Here is a 23,784-nt window from a genome sequence, read left to right on the forward strand (position 1 = left end):
CCATTACTTCAGAAAGGCTGGACAACCCCTTCTCATTACCTAATCTTCTGGATAGGTCATCAGCATCTGATCGTTGGGAGCCTGACACTGATCAGCTGTTTGAGAAGGCACAGGAGCTCCTGTGGGCACCGCTGCCTTCTCGCAGCTTACCAAGCACAGCACCTAACATCGTATAGCGGCTATACTTGGTATCGCAATCTGCCCCATTCAATTTAATAGGGCTAAGCTGCGCCTAGGCCATGTGACCAATGAATGTGACATCACATGGCCCTGGGAAAGCTGAGAGAAGGACACGGCACCACTGTGAGTGCCTCTGCCTTCTCAAACAGCTTATCAGATACTGGCGACCTATCCATTATTTCAGAAGACTTAAAGGTAGGCAGACAATGTCATAGAGCAGCAGGAAATGCTAGCAGAATGCTTGGGTGGATAGGGAGAGGAATTACTAGTAGAAAGAGGGAGGTGCTCATGCCGCTCTACAGAGCACTAGTGAGACCTCATTTGGAGTATTGTGCGCAGTACTGGAGACCATATCTCCAGAAGGATATTGATACTTTGGAGAGAGTTCAGAGAAGAGCTACTAAACTGGTACATGGATTGCAGGATAAAACTTACCAGGAAAGATTAAAGGACCTTAACATGTATAGCTTGGAAGAAAGACGAGACAGAGGGGATATGATAGAAACTTTTAAATACATAAAGGGAATCAACAAGGTAAAAGAGGAGAGAATATTTAAAAGAAGAAAAACTGCTACAAGAGGACATAGTTTTAAATTAGAGGGGCAAAGGTTTAAAAGTAATATCAGGAAGTATTACTTTACTGAGAGAGTAGTGGATGCATGGAATAGCCTTCCTGCAGAAGTGGTAGCTGCAAATACAGTGGAGGAGTTTAAGCATGCATGGGATAGGCATAAGGCCATCCTTCATATAAGATAGGGCCAGGGGCTATCCATAGTATTCAGTATATTGGGCAGACTAGATGGGCCAAATGGTTCTTATCTGCAGACACATTCTATGTTTCTATCCAGAGGATAGGTAATCAGTGTAAAACTCCCTGAAAACTCCTTTAAAAGGGAACTGCTTATCAATTTTATGCTGCCCTCACGCCATGCAGAACGTAGTGGCAGATGTGCTGATTTGAGCGGTGTGTCACTCATGAGCTAAAAGTAAGTGGTTGCCGAGAACCAGCATCATAATCGTTGTAGCCCAGGCCTTGAAAAGAGTCAAATCTACTACCTGAGAAGAGTCAGTTATTCCTAATCTCCTGCTCTCTCCACCCATCTGCTGCTGATTGACAGTTCTCTTCTATGGAGAAAAGTAAGGAGAATCTTCAGCAAATGGGTGGGGAGAGCAGGGGCTTATGAATATCGGTGACTATTCTCAGGTAGATCTGACTCTTTTCAAGGCCTGTGTGGCCATTACTATGATGCTGGTTCTTGGCAACCACTTACTTTAAGCTCATGAGTGGCACACCGCTGAAATCATCATTTCTGTCACCATTTTATGCTGCGCTGAATGAGGTCTCATGCTGGAGGTTACTGGGAGATTGATGTGAGTTGGACCTTGCGCTCCTGTAATTTGCCCACTGGCTCCTGGTATTGCCTATACGGCACAGGTAGGTTTACCGTTAGGTCCCGAGCTACTTGAGAAACCTTGGCGCGGTGCTCGGGCTCGGATATGTTTCTCGCCCATATTCCTTGGGGGACACAGGAAACCATGGGTATAGCTCTGTTCCCTAGGAGGCGTGACACTAAGTGAAAGCTGTAAGCCCCTCCTCCATCAGCTATACCCTTCAGCCTGGAGAGAGAGACTACCAGTTTTTGCTTAGTGTCCAAGGAGGCAAGACACTCCCTGCTTAGGCAGGGTTGTTTTCCTATAATTTTTTATTTTTGCGTTATTTGTTGTTTTTAATTCGGTTTTTTTCTACTTACAGGGACAACAGAGGCGCACTAGACCCCTCTGTTTTCTCCCGGGGTTGAGTCGCGCCAGTGCCGGTAATACCGCACTGCCGCCTCCCCCACAGAAGACAAGGTGGACCAGGGCAGCCTCGCTCCCCTGCGTCCCGCCAGCTCAAGGGTCGCCCGCACGCCAAGTCCCTCCCCCGGCTTCCTGCCACTGCGGTGCCAGTGGCTGAAGGGGCGACCCTGCTGGATGGATTGAGGGCGAAGACAGCGTATGGTGAGAGTGCCTGCTCCAGCCTCCCCTTCCCTCCCTCCCACCGCTGCTACATCTCTCGTGCCATCTACCCCCCCCCCTTCCCTCCCCTCCCCCATGGGCATATCGGGGCCGGCAACTTTACCGGCCATCATTTGGGGGGGGACTTCGTTCTGGTGTTGCAGACCCAGGACAAGCTGGTTCTTAGGGGGGTGGCTACCATCTTCAACGGCAGGGCAGTCAGGGGGACGGCTGTATGAGGAGATTCAGGCGAGGGCCGCTTACTTGAACGGCACCTTTTCATGGCCGGCACTTCATCTACCTAGGGGGTTAAATCATTTTGCCGCGCGCGCGTGCGGCTCTGCTTCTCCTTCAGCGCGGCAAGGGGGGGGGCGGAGCTTTCTACATGCGCTCCGCTACTTCCTGGTTCGTCGGGCTCCACATCTCAGGTGCTGCGTGGAGCTCTCTCTCTCTCTGCCGTCCGATCCTGAAGCTATTACCTCTGTGCCTGCCGCCTCTCCTCCACAGCCTCCCTTCAGTCTGCTGCCCTTGCTGTCTGCCGCTTGCATCATCTGGGTCTGGTAGGACTGTTAACCCCATCCGTGCCACCAGTACTGTTGCTTGGGTGTGATCCCCGTTTTTTCACCTGGGGTCTCCCACTTTAAGTGCAACTTTTCTTCCACCATGTCAGACCCTTCTGCAGCTGCCAAGCCTTGGTACCATGCCTGTACCGCTTGTAGGGAAGCCTTTCCCTGGGGGCAGTCTGATCCGCACTGTCCTGCATGCCGAGCTCCACCGCAGCCTCAGTCGCCCGCTGTGTCGCTCCCTGCTTCCTCTGACCCGCCTGACTGGGCTAGATCCCTGTCCCAGGCCGTGGAAAGCCTCACTCAGGTCGTGGGCCGCCTAATAGACAGGCCGCCTACCCCGCAGGACGCCATTCTTACTGTCGCGCCCTCCGGGTCCATCGCTTCTGCCGCTGCGGCGGGTTCACCCTCTCTTAGTGACCCTTCCCGAGCTAGGCACTCTCAGAAGCGTTTTAGAGTAGAGCGAGCCTCCTCCTCGGATGCCTCCCTCTCCCCGCCACGCGTGCGCACTCAGACGAGCCTCTCCTCTCCAAAGGATTCGCTCTCTGAAGGTGAATTGGCGGTTTCAGATTTGGAAATGGACTCGGCCCTGCCGTCCAAGCTAGCCTCAGCGATGGGTCAGCTCATCTCTGATATTCGTGACACCTTTAAGGTGCAAGATGACCCCCCTAGCTCTGACGCAGCTAGCGTCTCCTTTATCAGACCCAGGCAGGCCTCAAAAGTTTTTCCAATCCACTCTGATTTCTCCTCCGTGGTGTCTAAGGCTTGGGCTCGCCCGGACGCCCGTTTTGTCAACCCCAAGAAGCTGGACATTTGCTATCCTTTTCCGGCCGATGTCGTGGCCACCTGGTCGTCCCCACCCAAGGTGGACCCCCCTGTGGCCCGTTTGTCAAAGAACACGGCCATCCCTGTTCCCGACGGGTCCTCTCTTCAGTCAGCGGAGGACCGTCGCATGGAGACCCTTTCCAAGGGCATTTTTGCTGCCTCCGGTTCTGCCCTCAGACCGGTTTTTGCCTCTGCTTGGGCAGGTAAAGCAATCTCTGCTTGGGGTGCGCAGCTGGAACAGGAGTTGGACTCGGACGTCCCCATCCAGGACCTACGTTCCTTGGCCCAGCTTATTATTCGGGCCGGGAATTTTGTTTGTGAGGCCTCCCTTGATGCGGGAGCCCTTATTGCACGCTCCTCCGCCCTGGCGGTTTCCGTCAGGAGGGAGCTCTGGCTGAAGGTTTGGAAAGCGGACGCTGCCTCCAAACGTTCCTTGTCGGGGCTACCGTTTGCGGGTTCCCGCCTTTTCGGGGTCCGCCTAGACGAGCTTATTTCGGAGGCCACGGGTGGCAAAAGCACCCATCTTCCTCAACCCCAAGCCAGGGGCGCCCCCCGCGGACGCCCCGGTGCGTCTCGTTTTCGGTCCTCCCGCAGGAACTCTGGGGCTCCCCCCGCAGCTGCCGCTTCGGCCCCTCCCCAGGATAAGCGTAGGAAGCCGTTTTTTCGGGCGCAGCCCTCCTGGCGCAGGCCGCAGGCTGCCCGCACACCCGCAGCAAAGCAGTCCTCTGCCTGAAGGCGCGCCCCCACCCACCCGGGTGGGGGGCCGGCTCCTCCTTTTCAGGGACGTCTGGTTGGCTCACGTCTCCGACGCCTGGGCTCTCGAAATTGTGTCCTCCGGATACAAAATCGAATTCGCGTCCTTCCCTCCAGATCGGTTCTTTCGCTCCCGCCCGCCGCGGGACCCGAAAAGCGCGGCTGCGTTCTCCGCGGCCGTTCAAGCCTTACTGGACAGAGGGGTGATTACCCCCGTTCCTCTAGAGGAAAGGTTCCAAGGGTTCTATTCGAACCTCTTTGTAGTTCCCAAGAAGGGAGGTTCGGTGCGGCCCATTTTGGACCTCAAAAAGCTCAACCGTTTTCTCCTCCTTCGACGGTTTCGGATGGAGTCCCTCCGTTCCGCGGTGGCTTCCCTGGAGCGGGGAGACTTCATGTCTTCCATCGATATACAGGATGCCTACCTCCATGTTCCGGTAGCCCGGTGTCACCATCGCTTCCTCCGATTCGCCGTGGGGGACCTCCACTTCCAATTTGTCGCCCTTCCCTTTGGGCTGGCAACAGCCCCCCGGGTGTTCACCAAGGTCCTGGCCCCGGTTTTGGCCTTACTCCGTTCCAGGGGTGTTTTTCTGCTACCGTACTTGGACGATATCCTCATCAAGGCTCCGTCCCTTTCTCAAGCGGTTGCCAGCGTGGATCTCACTCTAGAGACTCTGGCGAGGTTCGGTTGGGTCATCAACTTCCCCAAGTCCTCCCTTCCCCCCTCCAGACAACTGGTCTTCCTGGGAATGCTTTTAGACACGGGAGCGGCGGAGGTACGTCTTCCCTCGGAAAAACGATTGACCCTCCGCCGGGCGATTCGGGGTCTCCTTCTCCACCGTCGACCGTCCTTCCGCTTCTGCATGCGGGTCTTGGGGCAGATGGTTGCCTGCTTCGAGGCGATCCCATTTGCGCAGTTTCACTCCCGCCCTCTCCAACGGGCGATCCTCTCCTCCTGGGACAAATCGCCGCAGTCTCTGGATCATCCCTTCCATCTATCGCCTCCGGTGCGGTCATCTCTCCGCTGGTGGTTACAGTCCCCTCTTCTGGGCAGGTCTTTTCTGCCGCTCAACTGGTTGGTGGTTACAACCGATGCCAGTCTCTTGGGCTGGGGAGGCGTGTTTCCTCCCCGATCCGTCCAGGGCATTTGGTCTCCATCGGAGTCCAAACTCTCGATCAATGTCCTGGAGCTGAGAGCGGCCCTTCTGTCTCTGCGACACTGGACTCATCTGCTGAAGGGTCATCCAGTTCGTGTGCAATCGGACAACGCCACGGCCGTGGCATACATAAACCACCAGGGGGGCACTCGCAGCGCTGCAGCGATGCGGGAGGTCACCAGCATTCTCCGTTGGGCGGAAACCCACGTCCCGGCTCTATCGGCAATTTTTATTCCAGGGGTGGACAATTGGGCGGCGGACTTCCTCAGTCGCACCACTGTCGACCCCGGCGAGTGGTCTCTTCACCCGGAGGTATTCGAGGCCATTTGCCTTCGTTGGGGCATGCCAGACGTGGACCTCATGGCCTCCAAGTTCAATCACAAGGTCCCCGCCTATCTGTCCAGGGCCAGGGATCCGGGAGCTTGCGGAGCCGACGCCCTCGTTCGTCCTTGGCGAGGCTTCGCGCGTCCGTACATATTCCCTCCCATCCCACTCCTGCCCAAGGTCCTTCGGAAGATCGCGGCGGAGGGCGTCTCGGTGATTCTGGTCGCTCCGGACTGGCCCCGCCGGTCTTGGTATGCCGACCTCATGCTGCTCCTGGCAGACGCGCCCTGGCCGCTGCCCGCCAGGGAAGATCTTCTCTCTCAGGGACCGATCTTCCACCCGCGTTTAAGGTCCCTACGTTTGACGGCGTGGTTGTTGAGACCACCGTCTTGACACGTAGGGGTTTTTCTGCGGACGTCGTCCGCACCATGATCCGTGCCCGCAAGCCGTCCTCTTCTAGGATCTATTATAGGACCTGGAGGACCTATTTGGGGTTCTGTGCCGACCTGGGGATTCCTCCGCTCCGCTTTTTTCTCCCCACTGTTTTGTCCTTCCTGCAGGGCGGACTCGCCCAGGGTCTGGGTCTTAGTTCTTTGAAGGGTCAGGTGTCTGCGCTGTCCATTTTGTTTCAGCGCCCACTGGCCCCCCTTGGTCCTGTCAAGACCTTCCTTCAGGGCGTGGCTCACGCGGTTCCCCCGTACCGCCCTCCGGTACCGCCCTGGGACCTGAACCTGGTTCTCTCAGCGCTCCAGGCTTCTCCTTTCGAGCCTCTGCGGACGGTTTCCTTGCGACTTTTGTCCTGCAAGGTTATTTTCCTTGTGGCCGTCACCTCTCTTCGGAGGGTGTCCGAATTGGCTGCACTCTCCTGTCTGGAACCTTTCCTAGTGTTCCACCAGGACAAGGTGGTCCTTCGTCCGGTCCCTTCCTTCCTTCCTAAGGTGGTCTCCGCCTTTCATCTGAACGAGGACATCGTTCTCCCCTCTTTGTGTCCTTCCCCTTCCCACCCCCGGGAGAGGGAGCTTCATCGCCTGGACGTTGTCAGGGCGCTCAAGGTTTACCTGGAGGTAACCAGCTCTTTCAGGCGTACTGACTCGCTCTTTGTGGTTCCGGAGGGGTCGCGCAGAGGGATGGCGGCATCCAAAGTTGCTATCGCCCGTTTTGTCAAGATGGCTGTTACTGAGGCTTACCTCGCCAAGGGCAAGGTTCCGCCCCTCGGTGTTACCGCTCACTCCACTAGAGCGGTCGGGGCTTCCTGGGCTCAGAGGAATCGGGCTTCTACGGAGCAGATTTGCAAGGCGGCCACTTGGTCCTCCTTGCACACCTTCACCAAGTTCTACAGGGTGCATACTCATGCGTCGGCTGACGCTGCTTTAGGCCGTCTGGTGTTGCAGGCGGCAGTTGATTGATGCCTCCGGTGTTGGTCTAATTTGTTCTGGTCCCTCCCTTCTGGGACTGCTCTGGAACGTCCCATGGTTTCCTGTGTCCCCCAAGGAATATGGGCGAGAAAAGGAGACTTTTGTATTACTTACCAGTAAAGTCTCTTTCTCGCTCTTCCTTGGGGGACACAGCACCCGCCCTTCATTTGGGTTTACAGTTGTGGTTCCGGCTTGGTTGCCCCCGTTGGGGCTTGACAGTTCCTTTTTTTCCGGTTGGTGGTTATCTTCACTACTTGGACACGCAACTGGTAGTCTCTCTCTCCAGGCTGAAGGGTATAGCTGATGGAGGAGGGGCTTACAGCTTTCACTTAGTGTCACGCCTCCTAGGGAGCAGAGCTATACCCATGGTTTCCTGTGTCCCCCAAGGAAGAGCGAGAAAGAGACTTTACTGGTAAGTAATACAAAAGTCTCCTTTTTCCAAGCAAGATATGTTGGCTAATCTCTCAATTTTACACCAGTACGAGGGTTAGTAAAACCGCAGAGTGCACCTGTCTTTGTTATATTATTTGCGCTGAGTGAGGGCAGCATAATGTTGATGACAGGTTCCCATTAATGTTAGTCCTGTGTGTTGTAATCAGTTATGCTTGTCTTGTATGTGATGGCTTGTAAAATGACTAATAATGTTTATTTGTTTGCTTATGTAAAGAAACTTCTAAAGTAAGCAACGACCTGTCAGTCAATTCTGCTGCGGACTCCGTCATGAAGTGATGTACCAGCAAGTTCCTAAATGTCTCATCTTTCAGCTTGGATAGACCATTGCTCACAATGGAAAACTGAGGAGACTGTACACTGACAACACACATCACGTGGTTACAGCGGGTCCCAAATATATTGTTAGAACCATGGCAGTAGATACATGGAAAAGAAGCACATCTGGATGTCTCACATGGTGACAGCTGCTGATGAGGAGCTAAAAGCCATTAAATGTAAATGAACATAATACATTTTGTGTGATTTAACATGATGGATTATAGATCTAACAGGATAGCCTCTCAGGATCCCGTGGTTTTTAGCAAGTAGCCAGGGGTTTACTACAGCAAGACTTAAACATGACTGTGATGAATATACAGGACATGAACATTTATTTCCTATTGTATATGAAAATAAAAGAGCTTGCAAATTTATATGAGAAGGATGTGAGCGTGTATATGTGTAAATGCACACTTTTTGTACATCAAATGTGTATTGTAAATGTCATATCTTCAGATGTAAAAATGTATAAAATATATATATATATACACAACACTTCAGCCTGTCAGGTGTCTTCTTGCCTCCACCCTCCTATTTAATTGGCATTGGTTATGAAATTGAAAAAAAATAAAAATAAATGTCCGTGACAGAAACACCAAAGATGTGCACGTCCATCACCTTGTAGGGACAGAAAGCTAAGAAGTTGAAAGCCCTTCCTTATCCTTCTACTTTAAAGGGGTTGTGCAGTGCTATGACTTTGATGACCTATCTTCAGGATAGGTCATCAATATCAGATTGGCGGGGGTCTGACACCTGGCACCCCCGCCTATCCTCTGTTTGAAGAGGCTGCGTCCTCTTCATTGTGTACCTGCGCGCCATTTCTGTCTTAGCAGCAGTGCAGTATAATTACAGCTTCTGCTCATATTCTAGAAAACAGGAGAAGAAGCTATCATTGTACTACGATGCAGCGCCTACACGATATCCGATCGGCATCAGTCCCATGCCGATCTGATATTGATGACTTATCTTGAGGTTTGGTAATTGGTATTGCTGCATTGCACAACCCCTTTAAGGGTTCATGCACACGGCTGTATGTATTTTGCGGTCCGCAAAACACGGATCCGCAAAAATATGGATGACGTCCGTGTGCAGAACGGAACAGCTAGCCCCTAATAGAACAGTCCTATCCTTGTCCGTTATACGGACAATAATAGGACGTTCTATTTTTTTGCAGAACGGACATACGGAAATGGAATGCACATGAAGTAACTTCCGTTTTTTTTTTTTTTGCAGACCCATTGAAATAAATGGGTCTGCAAAAAAACCTGAAATACGTAATGTTTACCCCCACACTCCTATTCTGAGGTCCACAGGTAGGCCTTTGTTCTCAATGCTACTACATTTGTTCAGAGGAAAGTAGTGGACCTTTCGCTGAAGAGGGATTCTTGTAACAGTAACTACAGCTGACTGCCTGATGTTTCAGGGGTAGATTCTCTGTAGAGACCATTTAAAAAAAATGGTGATACTGCAGATAATAGTCCAGAATCATGGTGACAGATTTCCTTTAACAAAGGATTCTGTTGTACAAATGTGTTACAACCGGATAACTCCATTAACTACAAGTGCTTTATCTTAAAGGGGTTTTCTGGTCTTTAGATATTAATGATCTATCCCGAGGCTATGTCATTAATATCAGACCAGTGGGGGTCTGACATCTGGCAACTACATTATCATCCGTTTTTGGCAGTTTCCAGCTCTTGAAACAACACTGTGGATGAAACTTTGAGCAATAAATTCCCTTCACTGTGTAGTGGCTGTGCCTGCTTAATGCAGCTGAGCTCCCATTCACTTGAGTTCTGCAAGAAGCTGGCACCACCTGTACACAGTGGATGGAGCCTTCTACTTCTGGCCAAAAACAACTGATCATTGGGGGTGCTAGGTGTCAGACCCCCAGCGATCTATTATTGAAAACATATCCACAGGAGAAGTCATCAATATCTACAGACTGGAAGACCCCTTTAAAGGGAACCTGTCAGTAGACTTATCTTATTGAGCTAATCACACGTGCACACTGGTCACTCTGAAATAGTGCCTAAGTTGATATTCTTGAAGTTTATAATCAGTGTATTTGTGTGAAAAATTTAACTGGTGTCATGAAAATTGTCTTAGTGGGGTCACTAGGGCATGTTGGTCACTGAATACCGCCGGCAATCCCACCCGCCCCATTCCATTCTGCATGTCAGAAGCAATACTTCAGTGGCTGGAATCCAGGCAAGCGCAGTGAGTGCTTAAAGCCAAGGTGTATAGGCCTTGGCTTCAAGCGTTTACTGCGCTTGTGGATGCCTCCCTGCGCATGCCTGTATCCCAAGGTGTATTCAGGGACTCAGCTCAGTGATGGACACGCCCCAGTGACTCCACTAAGACAATATTCATGACATCAGGTAAAAAAATTTTTAAATACACTGATTAGGAACTTCAAGAAAACCAGCTTAGGAACCATGGCAGTGTGACCAGTATGCACATGGGATTAGCTCAATAGGGCCATTCTGTTGACAGGTTCTCATTAAGATTTAAACAGCGATATAATGATCACATGAAACAATGATATAAAATAGATTACATTCTTTATTGGTCATGGATATATACTAACAATCAAATGTATTAATATTTTAGGGCAGAAATAAAACACTCCCCAATCACCTCGCTGATTGAGATAGGAAACATTTTGCTAGTGATTACTACTCAAATTTGTACAAACTACTAGAAGTAGTGTTATCTGTAAACATTAGTGCTAGAAAACTTTTGCATAGACTTTGTCCAGTCTTTAGAAAGAAATATGCATAGTAGATGGAAATTGCAAACATGTACAGGAATGTTATGAAAAAAATAGAAATAAAATATAGAACATATATAGAGATAAAACATACAGAATATAGGACATAACATTAAGAGACTGCAGTACTAAAGAAATTTCCAGTCATAACAATTCTTAATTTAAAGGGGTTATCCAAGACTATTAAATGTCCCCCATATGCCCGGGCCCCTCACAATGAATATACTTACCTGGCTCCCCGCTCCGCCGCTGCTGCTTCTCCCCGTGCGCAGATGAAAACATCCGGTGTCGGGGGGAACAGCCAATGGCCGGCGGGGACTAGCCTCCCTAGCATCATTCCCTGCCTGCCATTGGCTGCTCCGCCCCCCCCGACACCGGATATTTTAATCAGCGCACGGGGAGAAGTAGCGGCGGCGTGGGGAGTCGGGTAAGTATATTCATTGTGAGGGGCCCGGGCATATGGGGGACATTTAATAGTCTTGGATAACCCCTTTAAGTCCAACCCTGTAGGATATCAGTGATTATAGAGTTTAGAAACAACTTCTGTTGCCTTATTAGAAATTTTTCCTATCTGTCTTCACACGACTGCGTGCTCGTTATTTTCCGTCACAGGACAGTATATGTCAGGAATATATACAATAACCTGCAGACATTCACAAATGATGGAATGCTTATAAAACATTGGAAAAGAAACCCATGGTCACTGGGTTCATTTATTTGGTCCCTCTGGAAAAATTATCCACACCTACAGTGCAATTGACAGTAACAGATATTTAGTTAATGTCAATGAAGGTAAGAGAACTTGTAAATTCAAAGGGAAAGCAATAGGCAGGATTGTCATAGAATTTTCTTCTGTTTCAGTATCTCCCACAGGGTGGTGTCAGACACAGATGTTGATGCCGTCTATTGAGTCAAAACTACAAATGGATTCAAAGGATTGGTGACTATAAAGGAAGGACTTGTACTCCTGATTCTTGCTGGATCTACTTCTGACTTTTATTTAAAAAAAACTGCATCTTTTATCTGCATCTGTGTGTGAGAAAACGGCTATAGCCTAGAATGAAGCACGATCTAGCATTTGGGACCAACTCTCCACCAGGAAAAGGCACCCTGCAAGTGAACTGTGGGGGTTCTGGGAGTTCACAATATAGATGCTAACATGCAGCTCTTTTAGTAAGGCCTTACTGGTATGTGTCTCACAAACCCTACCAAGAAGGGTGAAGTAGTGCAGCTTTGTGTAAAGCATGAAAATGGAACAAGTGCAATTTAGTTCCTTATTAAATGTAGCTGCTGTTATCTACATCTGAAATAGGCGTATGTGAAAGTGCAGCTGCATTCTTTAAGCTTCACATGTGCCTTATGTTTTCTTTAATGCACTTTGTTCCTGTAATGTTTCTTTTTAGGACTTTATATGGCAACAATGTCTATGCACAAGGTCATGTTTTTCCTGAATTTATGGATTTACTTACGCTTTATAGAATTTATAGTAATTGGTAGATAATTAAACATCAAACATCCTTACCAGTAAATGTAAAATATAAGAAAAAGAACTGGATCGCACATCCTCAATGCTATGCTTTTATCGTGTATATATCGTATACCTACCCCTATGCTACATACTGTACATGAGGCATTAGTATACAATTTGATCAAAAAGCATAGGCCCACTCACCGCGACAAGCTTGCCTCTTTGAATGGGACCCTAACCTAAATTTGACGCAGCACTGCACGGCGACCACCAATGCCACAGCACCGCCCCAGCAGGACCCAGTAGCCAAACAGCGCCCCCGCTGTCTGGCAAAGTCACCTTGGCACTGGGCCTCACCAACCCATCAGGACAGCACCAAAGCAAAAATGATCGCCGTGCAGTACTGCACCATGTGAACAGGTGTGAAACTCACCCTCCCACACACTCTCAGGAACTCCAACTGAGAGGTAGGAATTTGCCGTGCAGCGCTGCGCCAAATTTAGGTTAGGGTCCTATTCAAAGAGGCAACCTTGTCCCGGTGAGTGGGCCTATGCTTTTTGATCAAATTGTATACTAATGCCTCATGTACAGTATGTAGCATAGAGGTAGGTATACGCTATATTGCGCTGAGAAGCTATGTTAATTATGCTGAGAAGCAGTTAGATAAAAGCATAGCATTGAGGATGTGCGATCCCGTTATTTTTCTTATATTTAATACCTTTTGTATAATCTATGTTCTTTTGCCCAGTGGTATCAGTACTCCTCCCCATTCGGCCCAGGTGCTTTTAATTAGCAGGAGTCTGCATAAGGGTATAAGGCTGGTTTCACACGGGCGTTGCGGATTGGGGCCGGATGCGTTCAGAGTGTGTTCAGTGAAACTCGCACTATTTTGCAAGCAAGTTCAGTCAGTTTTGTCTGCGGTTGCGTTTAGTTGTTCAGTTTTTTCCGTGCGGGTGCAATGCGTTTTGATGCGTTTTTCACGCGCGTGATAAACTGAATGTTTACAAACAACATCTCTTAGCAACCATCAGTGAAAAACGTATCGCACCCGCACTTGCTTGCGGATGCAATGCGTTTTTCACGCAGCCCCATTCACTTCTATGGTGCCAGGGCTGCGTGAAAAACGCAGAATATAGAACATGCTGCGATTTTCACGCAACGCAGAATTGATGCGTGAAAAACAACGCTCATGTACACAGACCCATTGTAATGAATGGGTCAGGATTCAGTGCGGGTGCTATGCGTTCACGTCACGCATTGCACCCGCGCGGAAAACTCGCTCGTGTGAAAGGGACCTAAATTCCTACCTCTCAGTTGGAGTTCCTGAGAGTGTGAGATAAGGTGAGTTCCACACCTGTTCACATGGTGCAGTACTGCACGGCGGCCATTTTTCGCTTTGGTGCTGTCCTGATGGGTTGGTGAGGCCCAGTGCCACGGTGGCTTTGCCAGACAGCGGGGGCACTGTTTGGCTTCTGGGTCCTGCTGCCTGCTGGGGCGGTGCTGTTGCGTTGGTGGTCGCCGTGCAGCGCTGCACCAAATTTAGGTTAGGGTCCCATTCAAGGAGGCAACCTTGTTGCGGTGAGTGGGCCTATGCTTTTTGATCAAATTGTATACTAATGCCTCATGTACAGTATGTAGCATAGGGGTAGGTATACGATATATTGCACTGAGAAGCAGTTAGATAAAAGCATAGCATTGAGGATGTGCGATCCAGTTCTTTTTCTTATATTTAATATCCTTACCAGTAAAGTCTGGCCACGAATGTAGGCGGATTTTAGCATCTGCGGTCTTTAGGTTGTTAACTGGCAGTTGGCCAGGAACTGCGGCCCTAATACGGAAGCTAAAATAAGCCCACGTCTGAATGAGCGCTTAAGCTGTTTTTTCCCCATGTGTTCTCATTCCGGGTTCTTTTGTGTCACATTTAATTCTTCAAAAGATTGCTGGACGTTATAAAAGAAAACCCACAGGAGTGTTTCCGTATCTTTACATGCACATATATATTTGTAATGTCATTTGTCAAAAGTACTTATAGACAACTGATTTCCATCTCGTGGCTATGGCCACTTTTAGGGAGGGACTCTCAACTATCTCCAATATGGAGAAATAGTGCAAGAATTTGAGGTTGCAGAAATATACTAATCTCAACATGTTGGTATGGGCGGCTCATGATAGTCATTTGCATGATGTAAAAAGTAACAGAGCGACTACTTTGAGTTGTAATTTCATTTTTTTTTCCTTTTGTATTTTTCAGTCCTAGTCAGAAATATTTAGTCTTGATTATCCTCCAACAAACTAATATTTGATAGCAGATATCCTACACTGAATATCAGCCATGTATTATGCACACCGAATGAATTTACTTATATCAATTATATATGAATTACTTATATCAACACAGTATTTTGGTCCTGCTGTCCAACTTAGTAGTGCATGCATAAAGTTGGCCATGCAAATAAAATACTGTAGTTGTCTGCCAAATGTTCCTTCGGCATCCTCGACTGTATTGTATCAATGCATATGTAATGAATGGGGAGAGAAAAGAAAGGCTCATCTCCTGAGAACCAAAGGATTGGGCAGCTGATATCAAACGTGCCTAATCCTTACTTCCTTAGACATCAGCCTTCAGGAGAGTGTCGGGGGACCACCATACACATTAGATGGTCAGCAAAAGGCTGAGGATTTTGAGATCTAAACCTTTTCCTTCACAGTATGCAAAGTTCAGTCTTGTAGGATGTGAGTGGGACCCAGCGGGGTTCCACAAAGCTACCTTAATTACGCAGAAAACATCTGAAGGAGAAAGTTTGCAATATACTTTCTGTTGTGAAGTTGCATGGATCAGCCTCCTCTCCCTGGCACATGCATGAAATCCTGAATTGACCTCATCTTTGCATGCACTAGGAAGAATAAGGGCTCTTTCACATGAGCGGATGCCGTGGGGGTAATCCGCTGTGTGAAAGAGAGCCAAGCCCCGCTCCGGACAGCAGAGACACGGAGCAGTAACATGATTGATAATGCTTTGTGCCTCTCTGTGATCTTTTTACTACAAAATCACAGTGAAAACTTTATCTCACTGTGATTTTGTACTAAAAATATCACAGAGCGGCACGGAGCATTATCAATCATGTTACTGCTCCGTGTCTCTGCTCTCTTTCAAGCAGCGGATTCCACGCACGGCATCCGCTCGTTTGAAAGGGCCCTAACAGTTCTGGCCCCAGTCCACAGTGAATGCGACATCCTGTCTGCAGCCCAGGCTGGAAACCTGGTAAAGAACGTGATGCCAGAAGGAGCATCACATGATTGGTTTCCCAGAAGGCTGATCCATGCAACTTCAAAAGGGTAAGTATATTACATACTTTTCTCCTACCGGTGTGTTCTGTGTAATTAAGTAGTCTTTTGAGACCTGCAAAGTCCTGGAAAACCCACTTGATCTGATTCTGGATATAGTGTTTGGGTTTCTAAAAATCAGTAATAATCTCGAGCAGGGTTTCTTAATCCTTTTTGAGTGCACCCTTACAACAAGAACAAAGTGGTGCCAGGACTTTATCATTGGTTGTATTCTATGCCAAATAAACTCACATGATCACTTCTGTCAAAACTGACTTTTTGTTTGTGACTCTTACAGTTTATAAAGCACAGATTTAGAGTTTACTGCGAACTATGATCTTGGTTGAAGAAGCCAGATTTTTAGAATATTACTGCAGTAAACTTTCTGTAAATGAATACCATTTCTAGTACAGTCTGATATTAATCATAAGTGCACATTATTAAATTGTATGAAAACAACCACCTATACAACTACAGTGCATTCGGAAAGTCTTCAAACCCTTTCAAGTTTTTCGCGGCTTTCCTCATCATTTTGCACTCAGTACCCCATAATGTGAAAGTGAAAACAGAATGTTCAAAATCTTTACTAATACATTGAAAAGGGAAAACTACAATCTTGCATTATAAGTACTCAGTAGTTGAAGCACCTTTGACACTGATTACAGTCTCCAGTCTTCTTGGGTATGATGCTAAAAGGTTTGCACACCTGGGTTAGGGGATTTTTTTGGTCATTCCTAAGGGTACTTTCACACTAGCGTTGTTTGAATCCGGCGGGCAATTCCGTTGCCGAAACTGCCCGCCGGATCCAGAAAAACGTGTGAAAATGGATTACATTTGAATTCTGATCAGGATTCTGGTCACAATGAAAAAAAATGCATTGGAAAAACAGATCCGGTTTGACGGAACACACGCCGCCGGATCCAGCATTAATGCAAGTCAATGGGAAAAATGCTGGATCTGGCGTTCAGTCAAAGTTTTTTAGGATTTTTGGCCGGAGGTAAAAATACATATAGCGAAAATTGAGGCACACAGATTTTAAGTGTTGCAATCAAACTTTTTATTTTTTTTAGTTTTGCAGTAGTTTCATCCAGTTGCCCAATATTTATCCTCAGTGTACAGAGTATCTCGACCAGACGTTTCGGTAATTTCAGACCTTCATCAGCAGTCACATTTTTTTTTTATCTGTAACAATATATAGTACAAAATAAGTTGGGATGAAAAAACAGATTTTTTTTTTAAAAAGGAAATTTTTTGTTATATACATATATGTGATAATCCAATTCATTGCTGGGTACATAGGTAAATTGACACATGATAGAATAACCACAGATGTCATGGAGAGGAATTAAATCATGCAGAGTTGATGAGAGTCAGGATATATAGAACAGAAAGGCCTCTTTCACACGGGCGTCATGTTTTTTGCCCGGATAAGATGCGGGTGCGTTGCGGGAAAATGCGCTATTTTTACGTTTTGCACCCGCGTGAGAAAAATCGCCGGGTTTGGTGTTCTGTATATTGTATTATTTTCCCTTATAACATGGTTATAATGGAAAATAATAGCATTCCTATAGAAATACCTCTGTGAACTTTCTGTTCTATATATCCTGACTCTCATCAACTCTGCATGATTTAATTCCTCTCCATGACGTCTGTGGTTATTCTATCATGTGTCAATTTACCTATGTACCCAGCCATGAATTGGATTATCACATATATGTATATAACAAAAAATTTCCTTTTTTAAAAAAAAATTCAGTTTTTTCATCCCAACTTATTTTGTACTATATATTGTTACAGATAAAAAATGTGACCACTGATGAAGGTCTGAAATGACCGAAACTTCTGGTCGAGATACTCTGTACACTGAGGATAAATATTGGGCAACTGGATGAAACTACTGCAAAACTTAAAAAAATAAAAAGTTTGATTGCAACACTTAAAATCTGTGTGCCTCAATTTTCGCTATATGTACATTGGCTGTTCTCAGCCCTTGATTGGCACCAGAATCCATTGAATTTAGTGCGGTTCTCCATTCTACTACACACACGGAGGTAAAAATACAACATGCTACGGTTTTCTGAAAAGCCTGATCAGTAAAAAAAAGACTGAACTGAAGACAACCTGATGCATCCTGAACGGATTGCTCTCCATTCAGAATGCATGGGGATAAAACTGATCAGTTCTTTTCCGGATTTGAGCCCCTAGGACAGAACTCAGCGCCGGAAAAGAAAAACGCTAGTGTGAAAATACCCTAAGCCACTCTTTTTTTTTTGTCTTGGCTGTGTGCTAAGGGTCATTGTCTTGTTGCAAGGTAAACCTTCAGTCTAGCATGAGGTCTAAGACACTCTGGAGCAGGTTTTCATTAAAAATATCTCTGTACTTTGCTCCATTCAGCTTTCCCTCAATCCTGACTAATCTCCCTGTACCAGCCACTGACAAACAACCCCACAGCATAATGCTGCCACCACCACCATGCTTTACTGTAGGGATGGTATCCTCCAAACAACGCTTAGAATTGAGGCCCAAACCTCAATCTTGGTTTCAGCAGACCAGAGAATCTCGCAGTCCGTCATTTAGGTGCTTTGCAAACTTTCATGTGTCTTTTACCGAGGAGAGGCTTTTTTGTGGCCCTTCTGCAAAAAGCCTAGTGCAGTGATTGTTGCACTTCTAGAAGTTTCTCCCATCTGCATGCAGGATCTCTGGAGCTCAGAGTGAGCATTTGTTTCTTGGTCACATCTCTTACTAAGTCCCTTTCCCCTCGATTACTTAGTTTGATGTGGTGGCCAGCTCTAAGAAAAATCCTGGTTGTTTCAAACTTCTTCCATTTAAGAGCTATGGAGGCAATTGTGCTCTTGGGAACTTTCAGTGCAGCAGAATTTTTTTTGGTCCCTTCTCCAAGTCTGTGCCTCCCCAAGATCATGTCTCTGGGCTCTACAAGCAGTTCTCTCCTCATGGCTTGGTTTTTGCTGTGAACCTTAAATAGAGAGTCTCTCCAAATCATGCCCAATCAACTGAATTTAACACAGGTGGAGTCCTTTCTAGGTGTGTAAACATCTCTAAGATGAACAAGTGAAATGGGAGGCCTCCAGAGCTAAATTTCAAGTGTATTAGTAAAGGGTCTGAATACTTATGACAATACAATACTTAAGTTTTTCCTTTTAAATATATTAGCAAAGATTTCTAACATTTTGTTTCCACTTTCTCATTATGGGGTATTGAGTACAGATTGGTGGGGAAAAACTTGATTATTATTTTTTTTATTATTTTAACACAAGGTTGCAACATAATAACGTGAAAGGATCTGAAGACTTTTTGAATGCATGTTCAAGAACGTTTCACCAATCAGGCCTATCATGCAAAGTACTTGCAAATTTGCAAACAAATGGAGAGTTATGTCATGCTTCAGATTCCACTCCTTCAGTGCATGACACACTATCCGGATCATCCTGTGACTGCACAGTCAAAAGAACAAACTTGCCGTCATTTGATAGTGGAACTGATGACATGAGTTGTGCCAGTGCTTCTGGATCCTGCAAAGTAAAATGATACAGCATTAATAAGAGATATTGTATTCAATAGACAAAGTATAGGCGGCACAGCTCTCGTCCCAAACAATATGGATGGAGATTTCTGAAATCTCATCCCTTTCGATGATACTGTAAATACTGTATATGTTCTGCAAAAAACATTCCGTTGTGGAGAATCTGCAGTATTTACCGTATGCCATGCGTGGTCATACCCTTAGGCTGTGGCTGCCTTGAGAATATATCTCTTATTCATATATAAGCAAAAGAAGTGAATAGGCGGCACTCACCACTGTACGAAAAATAGAGTCCTTTATTTCTTCCAAAGGCATAAAAATGCAAGATGCCTCACACGTAAAAGAGTAGCGACGGCCGTTTCGCACTATGTACTCTTCTTCAGGCCACTATCGTCCTCACGCACATACGTGCCTCATTTATACGTCACTGCGTGGGGTTGCTATGGAATTCACAAACACAACCCCGTACTGACATATATAACTAACAATACCACATACATCAATAGATAAACATTATATGCATTACATAAATACACTTAAATCATTTTTATCATTTAACCCTATGGCTGGGTTCACACGAGCTGTAAAACGCTCAACACATGAAAACCAATGCTTCCCTATGGCCCTGGTTCGCACTTGAGCGTTTTACAGCGCGTTTTAACGAGCTGAAAAACGCCCTACGCTCAAAAAAGTTCTTGAGCTTCTTTGGGGCGTTTTGTCGCGCGTTTGCGGCCATAGGACACTGCTGTCAATCACACAAAAGCGTGTAATCCGCGCGTTGACTATGGACAAAAATGCGCACAAAAACACGCGTTAAACGCGCATATCAAATACGCTCAAGTGTGAACCCAGCCTAAAGGGCCCATGGCTCTTGAACGCATAATTCACATTGCTTCTTTCTGTAGTAGGAGGCGGTGTCTATCACCCCCCTGTGGCGGATTCAAAACTAACTCAATACCTGCAAAACTTAGGGATCTTGGGTCCCCACCGTGTTCACCTCTTATATGCTCAATTAATCTGATTCTAGGACATCCTTTGCCTGGCTTTATTGAGTTAATATGTTCTCTGAACCTCTCATACATGCATCTTATTGTTTTTCCAATATAGAAGCGCCCACACTGACATGTCACTAAGTATACTACAAATGTACTTCTGCATATTATGAAACTGGTCACTGTAACGGACCATTTTGCACACAAGAGGTTAAAAACCGTTTAGGCGATATTCCCCTTTCCAATGCACAGGCAGCTACTGCAACACCAGTCTGCCGAACTGCAAACTACACGAATCCTTCAACTCCGGAACAGGAAACACACGAACACTGGAAACAGCTGAACAGGAAAAGCATACAATCTGCTTACACTCCTGGAAATCAGCATACAATCCAATTCCCCCAATAACGAGACGACACTTCGTTTTGAGGTCAAGCAGAACACTTTAATGGGTTATTTTCCAGCCTTTTATGCAGGTCTCCTAGCAAGGGACACTCCCCCTGGGGCCCTTGTAAAAGACTGTGACAGTTTATATTTTAGCCAATCACATGCATTTACAGTATTGAAACCCTCCCAGCAATTGTACACAAAATCCCCTTCCCTCTGTCTGTAAAGTAATCAACAAAATACAATGAGCATTGTCTGAGACGCAATTAACTAACACACTGGCATTGTCTGAGACGCAATCAACAAAATACAATTACCAAACGTAATGGGCTAGCTTAATCACTCACAGACAGAAAACACACATTTTTCCCCCAAACACAGAAAACACCCCAAAACCCCACATATCCCCATAATGTATACATCCATGGATAGCTCTGATCTGGGTGAACAACATATCCAAAAATCACCCAGATCCGAGCAGGGGTTCCCGAATTCCATGGAAGTCACATTTGACCAGCCGCAAGCATGGCTTTCCTGCCCAAAACAGTTCCGCAGATTTAAGCTGTGGGGCCGGTCTGTCTGCTCCTTCAAAGTTAGTATGGGCCATAATCCTGGGGCAGGAGGCGGGCAAACAGCCCCTTCCAAAACACCGTGGCGAAGTGGCTTTCGCCACAGTCACCTTATGATAAACTCCTCCAAAACTGAATGGCCTTACTTTGCAAGTTGTACTTACAAAAGTAACAATTACCACATCTAAAATTGCCTTTAGGTCTCTTATCCTGCAACCAATTACTATTCCTTTTTTATACATAGCAACTCCTCACTAATCTGTCCTTAAGGCTCCATTCACACGAACGTATGTGTTTCATTCAGTGTATTGGGGCCGCAATTTGCGATCCCCAATGCACAGAGAACGGTCGTGAGGCCTCCGGGACGGATCCAGACCCATTCAACTTGAATGGGTCCGCATCCCTCCGTTCCGCAAAAAGATAGGACATGTTCTATCTTTTTACGGAACCCCACAGAAGCACTCCGTAGTGCTTCCGTGGGGTTCCGTTCCATGCTTCCGTTCCGCATCTCCGGATTTGCAGACCCATTCAAGTGAATGGGTCCGCATCCGTGATGCAGAGTGCACACGGAACGGTGTCCAGCTTTCATCCTTAAAATGTGAAAGAGTCAGTCCCTTATGAACAATTCATCAGATTAAGGCTACATGCACACAAACGTTGTTTGTTCCGTGTCCGTTCCGTTTTTATTGCGGATAGGATGAGGACCCATTCATTTCAATGAGTCTATAAAAAATGTGGACAGAATACAGTGTGCTGTCCGCATCAGTATGTCCTGCAAAAAAAATAGAACATGTCCTATTATTGTCCGTTTTAGGCATTGTTACAATGGATCCGCCCAAAAAAATGGATGTCATCCGTTTTTTTGCGGATCGCAAAACACATACGGTCGTGTGTATGTAGCCTAAAGAGGATCAATAGCACTGAGGAAAGATATAGAGTACAGGCCCTGGATTTAAAGAGACGTCTCCTTGATAGGGGTTACCCTGAGAAAATGTTGGAAGCAGCTATAGAAAAAGCGGGAAAGTTCTCCCAATGTGAATTGTTAAGGGGTAAAAGAAATGGAAAAAATAAAAAGAATGATCAAAAAATATTCACATTTTCATTTAAATACAGCCCCATGGCAGACACGATACGGAGGGCAATTTATAACAATTGGGACATTCTGAGAAATGATGTCAGTTTGTTAGATTGTGTCAAGAATAAACCTCTAATTACATTCAGGAGGAGTGACACTATAAAGGGTCCATTCACACGTCCGTAGTGCATTGCGGATCCGCAATACACCCAGCTGGCACTCCCACAGAAATGCCTATTCTTTTTTGCAATTGCGGACAAGAATAGGACATGCTCTATTTTTTTTCCCGGAGCTGCGGACCGGAAGATCGGGGCCGCACTCCGGAAATGCGGACAGCACATAGTGTGCTCTCCACATCCATTCAGTCCCCATAGAGAATGAATGGGTCAGCACAATTGCGGAACAGGTGCAGACAACACTTGTGGACGTGTGAATGGAGCCTTAAGGACAGATTAGTGAGGAGTCGCTATGTATAAAAAAGAAATAGTAATTGGTTGCAGGATAAGAGACCTAAAGGCAATTTTAGATGTGGTAATTGTTCCTTTTGTAAGTACAACTTGCAAAGTCCCTCCGTTTTGGAGGTGTTTATCATAAGGTGACCAGTTTCATAATATGCAGAAGTACATTTGTAGTATACTTAGGCCTATTGCACACGACCGTATGGCTTTTTCAGTGTTTTGCGGTCCGTTTTAAACGGATCCGTTGTTCCGTTTTTTGTTTCCGTTGTGTTTCCGTTTCCGTTCCGTTTTTCCGTTCCGTTTTTCCGTATGGCAAATACAGTATACAGTAATTTCATAGGAAAAATTGGGCTGGGCATAACATTTTCAATAGATGGATCCGCAAAAAACGGAACGGATACGGAAGACATACGGATGCACTTCCGTATGCATTCCGTTTTTTTGCGGACCCATAGACTTTAATGGAGCCACGGAACGTGATTTGCGGCCAAATATAGGACATGTTCTATGTTAAAACGGAACGGAAAAACGGAAACGGAATGCATACGGAACACATTCCGTTTTTTTTGCGGACCCATTGAAATCAATGGTTCCGTATACGGACCGTATACGGACCGCAAAAAACGGCCAGTAAACGGGAAAAAAAAACGGCCGTGTGAAAGAGGCCTTAGTGACATGTCAGTGTGGGCGCTTCTATATTGGAAAAACAATAAGATGCATGTATGAGAGGTTCAGAGAACACATTAACTCAATAAAGGAAAAGGATGTCCTAGATTAATTGAGCATATAAGAGGTGAACACGGTGGGGACTCAAGATCCCTAAGTTTTGCAGGTATTGAGTGAGTTTTGAATCCGCCACAGGGGGGCGATAGAGACCGCCTCCTACTACAGAAAGAAGCAATGTGGATTATGCGTTCAAGAGCCATGGGCCCTTTAGGGTTAAATGATAAAAATGATTTAAGTGTATTTCTGTAATGCATATAATGTTTATCTATTGATGTATGTGGTATTGTTAGTTATGTATGTCAGTAAGGGGTTGCATTTGTTATTTCCATGGCAACCCCAAGCAGTGACGTATAAATGAGGCATGTATGTGCGTGAGGACGATAGTGGCCTGAAGAAGAGTGCGTAGCGCGAAACGGCCGTCGCTACTCTTTTACTCTGTGTGTGAGCTGTCTTGCCCCGACCTTGCATTTTTATGCCTTTGGAAGAATTAA

At 46.5% G+C, this 23,784-nt stretch overlaps 2 protein-coding genes and 1 long non-coding RNA gene across 4 annotated transcripts in view; 1 reads left to right on the forward strand and 2 right to left on the reverse strand.

The window, feature by feature from the left end:
* WASHC4 (WASH complex subunit 4) overlaps positions 1-8,484 on the forward strand; it is a 119,250-nt gene extending 110,766 nt beyond the window's left edge. Inside the window, 1 exon segment of the mRNA XM_040408075.1 lies at positions 7,877-8,484. Coding sequence (XP_040264009.1) covers positions 7,877-7,938 — 62 coding nt within the window. The 3' untranslated portion in view covers positions 7,939-8,484.
* On the reverse strand, positions 1,378-15,249 carry LOC120979382. The gene is made up of 3 exons (XR_005774277.1): positions 14,784-15,249; positions 3,255-3,258; positions 1,378-1,390 (listed from the first exon to the last, which is right to left on the reverse strand). It is a non-coding gene; the product is annotated as an uncharacterized LOC120979382 (long non-coding RNA).
* Positions 15,250-18,179: 2,930 nt separating this feature from the next.
* Positions 18,180-23,784, reverse strand: part of APPL2 (adaptor protein, phosphotyrosine interacting with PH domain and leucine zipper 2) — a 108,732-nt gene continuing 103,127 nt past the window's right edge. For both annotated transcript variants that reach the window (XM_040408095.1, XM_040408086.1), the window contains exon 21: positions 18,180-19,075. In XM_040408095.1, coding sequence (XP_040264029.1) covers positions 18,941-19,075 — 135 coding nt within the window. In that variant the 3' untranslated portion in view covers positions 18,180-18,940. The remainder of the gene's footprint in view (positions 19,076-23,784) is intronic.

The sequence above is a fragment of the Bufo bufo genome, chromosome 1 (genome assembly GCF_905171765.1).
Source record: "Bufo bufo chromosome 1, aBufBuf1.1, whole genome shotgun sequence".
Lineage (NCBI taxonomy): Eukaryota > Metazoa > Chordata > Amphibia > Anura > Bufonidae > Bufo > Bufo bufo.